The sequence below is a fragment of the Platichthys flesus genome, chromosome 6 (genome assembly GCF_949316205.1).
Source record: "Platichthys flesus chromosome 6, fPlaFle2.1, whole genome shotgun sequence".
NCBI classification, from domain to species: Eukaryota; Metazoa; Chordata; class Actinopteri; order Pleuronectiformes; family Pleuronectidae; genus Platichthys; species Platichthys flesus.
In genome coordinates this window covers 16,831,868-16,843,792 of record NC_084950.1, presented here as the reverse complement: position 1 = coordinate 16,843,792, position 11,925 = coordinate 16,831,868, and the positions used below count along the sequence as shown (strand labels likewise).

The following is an 11,925-nucleotide window of genomic DNA, read 5'->3' as shown; positions in this document are numbered from 1 at the left end:
GCACTAATTAATTACCCACTAACACAGTATATTCAGTATAGGTAAAAATGGAATAAAAGGGCGACCAGCAGCAGTCAGGGGGACGGGGCAGTGTGCCTGCAGTCAGTAGACTGAGTTTTTCTACGTCCTTAGATAAAGTACAGTACCGTCTGGCAACTGGCAGCCGGTGGCCGGTAACATAACTGTCCTGCCACATCATTTTGAGGATTTGATTATTTTTATCTGTCCATATCCAACTGACACAGTTATTGACAAAGGGCTTGTTGGTTCTGATCTCTGTTACATCAACTACATTCTGAGAATCAACTCTAAAGTAAGTTATCATCATCAACGATTATTTTTGTTGCTGTAACGCCTTATATCGAGCTGAATTACAGAGCTTTCATATACAACAATTTTGGGTTTTAAGATTATGTTGATGGCTTATCAGACCTCTGAAATAGCTGACATTAAATATTCAAAACTTTAGACTCACATAAAGGCACAAACATGAATGAAGCCACTTCTGTTTAATTTTATAAAAAAACATTGAAAATAAACCAGGTAGGATGAACACCAGGTTTAATAACTTTACTCTGCACCATAGGCTGTTTGCAAAAAGCTCTGCCCACAACATCCAGCGCAGGAACATAACAAGTGACACTATATTGCAGAACTAATAATGACTCACTAATGACGAGGAATAATTCTGGAGTAGCTCTGGAGAATTAACACAGGTCATTGCAAACAGGCAGGAATAGGCACTGCGCTTGTGTAATGTAATGTAGGATAACCCAATAATCCTTCTCATCATTTCAGTCATCTACTCATAGATGATGAAAAGATGATCAACATTTTCCAAAATCATGATCTTATCTCCTGGCAAAAAAAAAGCTTTTTATTTCTATAGATATATATGTATACCTATCTATAAATATAGATATATATCTATATTAATTATTGCCATTTTTTAAAGGAAAAAAGTCTGATTTGAGGAAACATAGAGGGAGGGGTGTGTTGGAGACGACCAGACGGGGGCGGTGCTAACCTCTTCTTATTCCCAATCAGTCAATGAAGTCTACCCAGTGACGCTGAACTCTCTGAAGTGTGTGGGATGGAATAATCTGAGGATAATGACTGCAGAGATCTTGGATAATACCAGTTAAATCTGACCGGGTGCTTCTCCACCATGACAGACAGGGGGAATCTCACCTTTCAGTCTATTGTACTTCTTAATTCCGGTGTAGTGTACGTTTGCTGTTAGATTATTTTATATCGCGAAACAAGACTGGAATACAGACAAATGGTTACGCGTCGCCCTGGATCAAGCTGTTGTTGCCATACACAACTCAACTGCTCCACAATGAGACTCTGGACTTTAATTGTCATTTTCCCGGTGATGTGCGAGTCTTATTTTCTTTTAACCGGTGAGTTTGCTTTTCTCACCCCCTTTAATGAAGATGTGAATAAATACATCAACTTGTTTTTATTTCGTGAAACCCGCGCATCCACGTGCGTCACAGCATCGGGAGCGCACTGCGTGGACCAAACTCGCAAAACGCCTTAAAATCCACTGAGAAAATAAATCAGTTATTCTCTCACAGATTATACTTGTTATACTTCTACGTTTTATTTACGTATCATATTAACCAATGTTTTTTTTGATTCTTTCCAGAAACGTCCCGAGGCAAAGATCCAGCTGTGGAGAACAGCTGCTTCGGTCGAGCCTGCAACCCTCGCATGGGCAACCTGTCCCCGGGCAGAGTGCTGAAGACCAGGTCCACCTGCGGCTCCAACTCCTCTGAACCTTTCTGCTTCTACAAACAGACCTCTGACCCCCGCGGGAGAGAGTCCTGCTCCCCGGCAAAATGCACAAAGTGCAACTCCGCCATCCCCGCCCAGGCGCACCCTCCCTCTGCCATGAGCGACTCCTCGTTCCGCCACCCGGACACCTGGTGGCAGTCGGCAGAGGGGCTGGAGGAGGAGACGCTCCAGCTGGATCTGGAGACCGAGTTCCTCTTCACCCATCTCATCGTGGTGTTCCGCTCCCCCCGCCCAGCTGCCATGCTGCTGGAGCGCTCCCAGGACTACGGGCGCACATGGAGGACCCTCAGGTACTACGCCCGGGACTGTGAGGAGGCGTTCGGCCTGGCAGAGGCGTCACCAGCCGGGGAGAGTGGGGCCACATGCACCTCCAAGTACTCTGCAGCTTTTCCTTGTACCAGAGGAGAGGTGAGTGGCTGTAGTCTGGACAAGTTTACCTCTTAAGGCAAACAATAACTGGTCCTACAACAACAGAAAAAATGACTAAAACGCGGGAATACACATTATTTTTTACTGGATTTCATATAAAAAGAGAGCAAAACAACAAGAACCCTGTATTGTCTACATTATCTATTTGTTTTTTTCTCAAAATCTCGGCAAAGCTACCTAGAAATTACATTGTTTTACTACAACGCCTTTAGAAGCAGAATAACTTGGGAGCAGCCCTCATTGTCAAGGTGGCGGCTGCCCCCTCTGTAGATCCACCCCTGAGACTTGTGCAACAACAGTGTGGAAAATTCGACTCGTCATCATGAAACACATTGTAAGATTAATATGATCCTTTAGGTCTTGAAATTATTCCTACTATTATATATTTGGCAATTGCAAAACGTTTAATCTATGAAATGATCAAATGAATGATCAATGCAAGGAACTGTCATTTACAGTTTTTATTACATCAGAGAAAACTCATCAAATACAATGCAATACAAGATAATTTCTTAAAAAAATATATAGTTCACATGGCAGACATTTATACATACAGTTATATGTTTTTTTCAAAAGAAAGCACTGACATTTAACATTAGTTTTTGGTTTATATTGACTTCAAGCTCTGTTATTAATACATTTGATTCATGGTTAATAATAAATAATGCTTGATGAATGATGCTGCTTATCAGACGAAGCTTCAAAGAGATGAATATTAAATATTGGACTGTTTTATTTAGTCAGTAATTTTATTACTGAAAATACGCTGCCAAATATTTACTTAACTCTCACCATCTGCTCCTCTCTCTGATGTCCCTTTACTGACTGCGAGATGCTCCAGAGGATGATTTCACACACACACACACACACACACACACACACACACACACTATTAAACAGTGGACCAAGTGTTGTAAACCGACCTCCTCTGATAAGCTGTGGGAGACTGTTTGTTTAGCACTGGGAACAATATCAATGTTCACTTTTGCCTCTGATGGTCTTCCAGAGCATTTCTGGAACTGCTCTGTGGTCACTGGGAGATCTGGGCCAGATAAGCAGCTCCAGTTAATTCATGAGCACACACACACACACACACACACACACACACACACACTCATTGACACAGATGGACACACGGCCCAGGAGAGATTTGTTTTACTCACAGGCTACGTCAGGAGGTTCTGGTTGAATGTCTGAGTGAATATATAGTTTTGCCTGATCTCATAATTGCTGTGTATATGAGGCAAGTATGTGTCTCTCTACAGTTTGTCGGGTTCCTCATGTAAGCCCCTCAGCCACTGTAATTACTGTCTCTGTAGCTCAAGCCTTAAAGAAATCCCATAAATAAAGGTTTTCACTGTTGAAACAATACTACAGTTATACATACATACATACTCAGTTTAAACGTGCTGTAGTGTACAAAGACACCTTTTTTGCCCAATGAGTTCACAGTAAATCCTCTCATTGTTGACATTTACTTACAAATCAAATTATGTCATTTTACACAATAAATTCATTATGATACAGCAACAAGTTTGTCCATGCAAGATGTTTTGCGTAAGGACCAATTACAAGTGTTGAAATAGTGAAGATTCAGTAAAATGATAATGGTTTGACTCAGTTCATTTAAAGGTGAAAATAAAATGTAAGCAGTTCCCTAAAAAGTGAATTTTACTCTTCTTGGAGTAATATAAAGAGAGATAAAACATCTATTTTGTTTAGACACTTTTTTGTCCTTCTTCCTGCTTTTGGGACATCAACCTGTCTTATAAGTGTTGGATTATGGGACAGATTGTGGGACACCAGTGGGTGCGGACCTCAGGCTGGCAACTGGCCCCTCTGTAGATCCATCCCTGGGAGAGTTATTTTAAAGTCCCACCTACAGGCAGATTTCTTAAAGATTTAATATAGTGTCACTGGTACTTTTTTAATTTCCCAAGACGTTATGCAATAATAATAGATAATAGTCCTTGTATAGTATTTCCCCAAAGGGAATTTTGGACATTCAAGTATTTTCACCATTCAGTGGCGGTGCACAGAACTACAGTGAGAATTTGATTGAAAAAAGCACGTTGCTTTGTGTCTGACGGTTTTGATTTGTGATGTTATAATGTTGTAGGAGTAGAAACTGAAACTGAAAGCATCAACATTGCAATAAAGTTAATGAGAGTGAACAAAAAACATTTGAGCATCTGTATACGGGAACTATTAAAAAAAATCAAAGGAAAATTTGATCTTTTCTGCTTTTTATTTGGCAGAGGAACGTGCATCATTTAGGTTTTCATCCCGGTCTATCTTTAAGATAATATTTTTCAGGCATTTGATTAATAGTTTACACGTGAAACAGCACAGCTTTTGTGAGATTTCTCATCGTTTCATTTCCAGGTGATCTATCGAGCCTTGTCTCCCTGGCAGTCAGTGGATCCCTATGGACCATCTGCTCAGGACCAGCTCATGATCACCAACCTGAGGGTCCGCCTGCTGCAGCGCCAGCCGTGTCCCTGCCAGGCCAAACATCCCGGTGCTGCTGCACTCCCCACCGACCACTACGCCATTTATGATTTCATTGTCAAGGGCAGCTGCCTCTGCAATGGACACGCCGACCACTGCGTTCCAGCCGGGAGCTACCAAACCAGCCAGCAGAGGACGAGTAACATGGTGAGCCATTCTCAGCTGGATTCTGCGAACGTGCATCGCACCAACAAAACACACTTCTACGGTTTGTTCTGTAGCAAAAATTCATCACACTCAGATGTCGTGATTTGCTGACAGTGTCTGATTGTCTGCATTTCTGTTGATGTGGTTGGTTTGGGAGGAGAAGGATTTGGGTGCTTTTATTCCCACCACGCCCGTGTTACTCAAGTGAGCTCTTGTGCGTCCTGCTGAAGCTGAGGGTTGTACAGAAGCTACTGGATATTAGGCCATAGATTTACCTGCCACTTCAGGGATTAGAAGGATGTGAAAACCTTAATTATAGTATTCAACATAATGCTTTAACAACCCTGAGCTGCTGTTGTGTTATTCTCTTCACTGTAAATGGAGAACAGGAGAAATAGTATAATTCTAACATGACCTGAGGGGGTGTAAATAAGTTACACAGGCAGGAATAAGTTTCACAGCCTGTAAACAAAGTGATTATACATATATAAGAGTTTGTAGGTTGCAAATACGAATCATGGTTGTTATAAACACATAACATATGAGTGCAAGGCTGTCTGAAATCAGCATAAACTAGAATGGCACTCAGTCGAGTACGTACCTCCAACAAGGCACAAGAGTCTCCTTACATTCAATCAAGCTGCACCAATTCAGACACACTCATAGATATCAGTCCTCTGAATAGTCATGAATTATGTCCTTGGGAATTGGTGAAAAAAATACATATCTCGCAATGTTAAAGAAAGTGAATAACAAAATTCCTGGCTCTGTCCCTTTGTTTGGAGCTTTGCCAAATTTTAATGGGTTTGTTCTTGGCCCATAACCAATCCTTCAACAAAGTTGCGTGTAAATCTTTTCAGTGGTTTGTGCATAATCCTGCTGACAAACAAAGAAAGACAGAAAACAACAAACACACAAATGGACAAAACCATGACCTCCTTGGCAGAGGTAACTAGAATGGCACTAGAGCGCATACATCGTCGAACAATCCCACACATGGTTATTTAGCTCTCATAGTATAAATTTAAATGAGCACAAGGAAGTGGTGTGATCACATTAAAGAGAGTGGAAATATATTCTGCCTCTTTACCTGCACCAAATTTTAATGAGTACTTCAAAAACCCAGGCCCGATCCCTCCACGCCTGAAAACTTAACCTCCATGGCAAGGGTAATGAAAAGAGTTACATCTTCACACTGACTCTGAAACACAAATATAAAGGATCCTATTTGGATCTTATAAAAGGCATAGACATCCAATCTCAAGGACAGAATTCCCTTTTCTTTCTGCCTGTATGTGGAGCGCATATCTTCAGAACTGTTCATCATATCCACTTCACACCTGGCAGATGTGTTGCTAAGGGCAGAAGGAAGTGCGAGTCTGGTGCGATTTGGAGAGGCGATAGCTCAGTATAATCTAATACAATATACAATATGTTGCCATTCTTGAGAAATGGAAGAAGCAATAAAATGAAAACAAGAAGTAATTGATTCTTTCCTTCCTGTTGTGTGTGCCCGGCAGGTCCATGGTAAGTGTGTGTGCCGACACAACACGGCCGGGGACCACTGTGAGCGCTGTGCACCTCTCCACAATGATCAGCCCTGGCAGGCGGCCAACGGCCTCGTAGGGACGCCACACGAGTGCCAGAGTGAGTGATGGAGCAAGAGAGTCAAACGCAGAGTAGGACACACAGCATGTGGACTTATCTGCCCAATGAATTTAGTCATAAATCACCTGTAACCTTTGAGAAACTGATACTTGATGAATAATAGAGCAGCTACTGCAAGAGTTGTCACAGCTCTGAGAAGGTTTTTTGCAAAAATGTGCGGGGTAGAGGAAAGTATCTCATTCCTTCTTTCTATCAAACAAACACAGGGTGCAAGTGTAACGGCCACGCCAGGAGCTGCCACTTCAGCCGTGTGTGGTGGCTGGCCACCGGACGGCAGAGCGGCGGCGTGTGTGACAGCTGCCGCCACAACACAGAGGGCCGCCACTGCCAGAACTGCAAGACGGGTTTCTACAGAGACCCCACCCGTCCAAAGACGGCCCCGGACTCCTGCAAACGTGAGAGCCTCTGTTTCCCTCAGTGTGCATCGTCCCTTCTTTATAACTCCTGTCTCCATGAACGCCAGCTGAGAATTAAAATTAAGAGGAGCAGCCCTTGAGATATGTAGGACAGCAATGGAGATCAGATTTGACCTCTGACCCTCCACATTAAGGCAGATTGATTTCTCCTTGGGATGCATATCTCCCCATCAGCACCTTTCTCAGTCACTTGTCTTGTCGGTGATGAGGCAGTAAACACTCTAGTCGCCTCTTTTCGCAGGACTGACGGAGAGAAGACGTTACTGTTTTGGAATGTGACTGTTATTGTAAACAATGAAGGAATTTCCCATGGTCCATGTGAGCACATATTTCCCATTCTCTCCCCCCCCCCCCCCCCTCCCAGCCAGACACGCTGCAGCATTTTTAAACAAACAAACCATTTTTGGGAAAACAGTTGAAGCAAGTTTGTAACAAATGGAAGCATCGGGCTGCGAGTCTGACGGTGCAGATAGACTCCACTGATTTATAGTTTGCTTTTGCTGCTCAAAGCACATCCAGTGTATATTCCCGGCAATAGGATGATGAAATATATTTAACTTTAATACTGTCGTGGGAGTTAATCATTAATATCTTTGTTTTTCTTCTACGAGTGTATTTGCCCTTAGCACACACGCATGGGCATAATGTCTGCTGCTGCGACGGAGTCACATTGATGTTAACATGTGATCCTGTTGTTTCCGTCACCTCTCTCCTCCGCAGCCTGTTCCTGCCACCCTGTCGGCGCCGTCCTCTCGGGTGGGAGCCCTCTCTGCAACCCTACCAGCGGGGACTGCAATTGCAAGCCTGGCATCGGCGGCCCCCGCTGTGACAGTTGCATGATGGGATACTGGGGGCTGCACGAATACGGCTGCCGCCCATGCGACTGCACGGGGGACTGTGACCCCTACACCGGTGACTGCGTTTCTGGGTGAGAGCCAAGACGCAGCCGTTTGTGTTCTATACAAAGATATCTAGTGTGGTAGAGGTAGAGTGCATTCTGGGTTATTAACGCTGAGCGGAGCCCTGAACCTGACTGTTTTTTTTTTTTTACCTCTGCACCACAGCTCAGACGTGGAGGTCTTATATACAGTCACTGGCCACATGGGACACAGCAGCAGTAATAGTGAGACGGCACTCTTTAAGGCAGAGGAGCTTTTCTCTGCACTGCACCACTCTGGTGAGTCTCAGGTCATCTCACAACTTAATACACTGCACACTCATCCCATCCATGCTGCTGTTTTTGCTCTTGAAATCTATAACGTCACGATGAAATGATTTATATACAAGGCTTATTGATTGTGTTTCACTCTCCTCAGAGAAATGTGAATGTGTTGAAGTAACGCTCGGCAGCCCCAAACTCTTCTGTGCCGCAGAGTACGACTATGGTAAGAGCTATTTGACACAGTGCATTGATTCAGTGTGGGGTGAGCCGGTCACGACAGTCATTGATTGTTAGGCCATTCAACGACATAATTAACATGGTAGCAGCTTAAAACCACCAGGTCGGTTTGTTATAAAGTTATAAAATACACCTGGTTGTTCCATCTGATATATTCTGCTTTAGTTTCCTCTGGATCTGTGATACTGAATTTATTTAACTTAACCAACATCCTCCGCCCTTAACCCTCAACTAGAGTGAGGAAAAACTACTCACAAAACTTCACGTGTACACAGTGTCTAACAAAAATGAAGAGGTTTATCAATGTTTAAAGTATTTATGCAGAAAAAAGGCGGTATTGCCACGATTAGTAGTAAACGTGAGTAGGCATGTTGTGTAACTAGTTGTAATCTAGTAGTAATCATTATTAACAATGAGCTGCCACCACGAGCCAACACCTCAATCACGATTATACCATATTCTCGTTCTTTTATTTCTCTATATATTGTTGAATAATGCATCCTGATGTACTTATCAGGACAAATCCCTTGATATGTACCGTCTCATTTTTTCCCCATATCACAATAACTTAATAACAAAAAATTGATACAGTTATAATACAGAAATAATACACTTTCATAATTACATTATTTAGGTCTGAATTTCTATGTGCGTGTCTGGGATACATTTTCTGATTCAGATTGACCCCCCCGGCCAACAAACCTACTTGATTTTTCCTTCCTCATACAACCTTTGAAAATGTAGCAGCAGAGTGTTTGTCTGTGCTGACTTGCTAGCAGTCCTCTTCTTCCCCCGCCTCTGTTGGTGCATTGCTGCATTGAATACATCAGAGTATAGATAGTGTGCCTCGTGACTACTAAATTGATTTGGGATTTTAAAACATATTGAATTCCCCTTTACCCCCATGAATATATGAGTGAGGTTATCGATGTTTTTCCTCGACAGTGCTGGTTGTAAAGGTGATGTCGGCTCATGACAAAGGCTCCCACGCCGAGGTGGAGGTCAAAGTGAAGAAGATCCTGTACCAGAGTCGTCAGATGAAGATCCAGAGGAAGAGCATCACCCTCTACCCAGAGTCCTGGACCACCCACGGCTGCACATGTCCCATCCTCAACCCAGGTTAGCTGCAGCAGCCACATCCAGTCAGAGACATTATTTCTCACGATGCAGAATCGTATAATTAGTAGAATCTCAGGTCGACCACCTGCCAGCTTTGTGTCCCTCCTCAGATACTTCTGAGTGGGTGCCAGGGTCGCAGCATCACTCACTTTGATTTGACGTTTAAAGCGTAAAGATTAGAGCCATCTCTCTCATATAAGACAATTTCACATCTAACTAGCAACAATAACCCAAGCCAGCCCATCACAGCACAGTATTTAACTTGTTAATTACAGTTGTACAATACTGTACTTGTGTAAATGGTGGAGTCTGGCCATGTCTGTGTTCTGATTTGACGTGAAGGCCAGACCATGAATGTCTGACAATAATAACAAAATCCTTGGGTCATTGTTGTACATATGGAGAGCCCCTACAAAAATGAAACAACACAAACATATCACATAGGCTTCATATGGAAAATTGAGGGCTATACATGCAATGTTAAAACTGTTTACACAAGTTGGAGCAGGTCGTCCACTAACCAGTGGGTTGGCTGTTTGATTCCCATCTCCCTAGGGCAAGACATTGAACCCCAATTTTCCCCTGATGGCTATGTTGGCAATGTGTGAGTGATGTGTGATAGAGAAAGTACGTCACATAAATGCACTGTATAAATGTGTGTGAATGGGTGAATGGGAAGTCTGAACTTTATAGTGCTTTGAGTGATGTGTCTATATAAATACGATTTGTTTTTACCAATAACGTAAATATCAAAATATCAAATCATAATGGACCCCGTTACATGTTAGATCTTGTTTTGATTTTTGAGAAGAAGTCAAAGTCACAGATCCTCTGCTCTGTCTTTCTCTCCAGGATCAGAGTACGTGGTGGCGGGACACGAGGACTGGAAGACCGGCCGACTGCTGGTCAACACCAAGAGCTTCGTTAAACCGTGGAAGTCGAGCCTGGGACGCAAAATGCTCCACATCCTCAGGAAAGACTGCGGCCGCCGATAGAGCGTCGGCGAGGAGCAGACCGGAGACACGGACAGAGGGGACGGAGGGGAGCAGCTGAGACGTGCAGAAGATTTACTGCATAAGTAATGGGCAAGACAAACACAGGAGATGTCTTAATTTTGCTTGGACACTAAAGTGAAAGTAAAAGTCACAACGACAGAACACTACAATGCTGTGGATGTTGCAGAATGAAATAATATGAAATAAGTACAAAATGGATTCAGTACGATAGTCTGCAGTCACTTGAGGATCCAGGTGAACGCCTTCGTCCAGACAAAGCTGATCCTAGAATTTCCTTCTTATTTTATAATGTGTCTCAGCTCATCTGTCCACACTACTTATACGGCAATAACGAGTGCATGTAAAAATATTCTGTTAAACTCTATTTACTGGGCGAAGAAGCTGTCGGAGTTGATGAGCCTAAACCATCACGTCCTGCTGTATCTATTTCATTGAGAGCTGTTTGGAATCTTGCAAAGGTGCCCAGACTGAATCCTCCCTGTCGACTCACACACGTTGGTGATAAATCACAGGTCATCATCAGAATCTGTTTGTGTATATTTGTGTGAACGTGGACGTGCGTTCATGCTCGGTGTCCTCGGCAGCGGCGGTGCAGGTCCAAACAAGTATCTCCTGGATGAAGAAAACAACATTAGTGGAATCAGGCGGTTTAAGCTGAGCAGCTCTGCGTTTCCCTGGCACACTCGCCCGCCTGCTGTCCGACAAGAGAGAGAACACACACCTCCGCGCCCTCTCTGCTCTCTGCGGCACAGATGAGCGGCTGAAACGCTCGATGATTGAGTTTGCTCTTACAGCGGCTTCAGTTACAAGAGTGGATCCTTGTCAGGCAGCTGGAGTCAGACTCTGTGGATTCTGTGGAGGATTCTCTGCTGTCCTCGAAAGACCTACTTCTCTGTGAGGAGGCCTCTCCTGACCTGACTCTGTGGGAGCCAGAGAGTACACTCTATCCTTAACATGTGTTCCTCTATTCGGCCTGTGACTCTCGCTGCCCCCCAAAATAAATATGTATTAAAAGCCCCGGTGCTCGTTGACATCACCCTGTATCCGATCCAGAGTCCACAGGCCATTTTGATTAGCTGGGTCTGGTTAAGAATAGGCCCGCTCCGCTGTCTCCAAGGAGACTCCCAAAGTGCGTGAGGAGACATGATGCATTCCTCAGTCATAACATCACCGCCGATGTCCTTGTCCCAAAGACTTTACCAAAATAAGAGAAAATTAGCAGGAAAGGTTTTTTTCTCTTTAAGGACAAAGTGGTGATTTAGGGTGCACGACGCATCAATGTGACATTTCTTATGCTATTTCTGTGTGTCCTATAGGTATTTTTTGATCAAAACTGCATAAACTCTGTGTCGGTGAGCTCATTCTTAATGCTTCTGGGAAAAGTCGCTTTCATTCCAGGGTCACATTATGCTGAAGC

General features: G+C 43.5%; 1 protein-coding gene across 1 annotated transcript; it reads left to right on the top strand.

Annotated features, from left to right (window-relative positions):
- The first annotated feature begins 1,101 nt into the window (after positions 1-1,101).
- LOC133955482 (netrin-4-like) lies at positions 1,102-11,876 on the top strand. The gene is made up of 10 exons (XM_062390341.1): positions 1,102-1,406; positions 1,655-2,211; positions 4,618-4,890; positions 6,411-6,537; positions 6,765-6,953; positions 7,695-7,902; positions 8,039-8,151; positions 8,291-8,359; positions 9,319-9,492; positions 10,345-11,876. Exons 1-10 carry the CDS (start codon positions 1,283-1,285, stop codon positions 10,485-10,487), a joined length of 1,977 nt encoding a protein of 658 aa, XP_062246325.1. The 5' UTR covers positions 1,102-1,282; the 3' UTR covers positions 10,488-11,876.
- Positions 11,877-11,925: the final 49 nt, after the last annotated feature.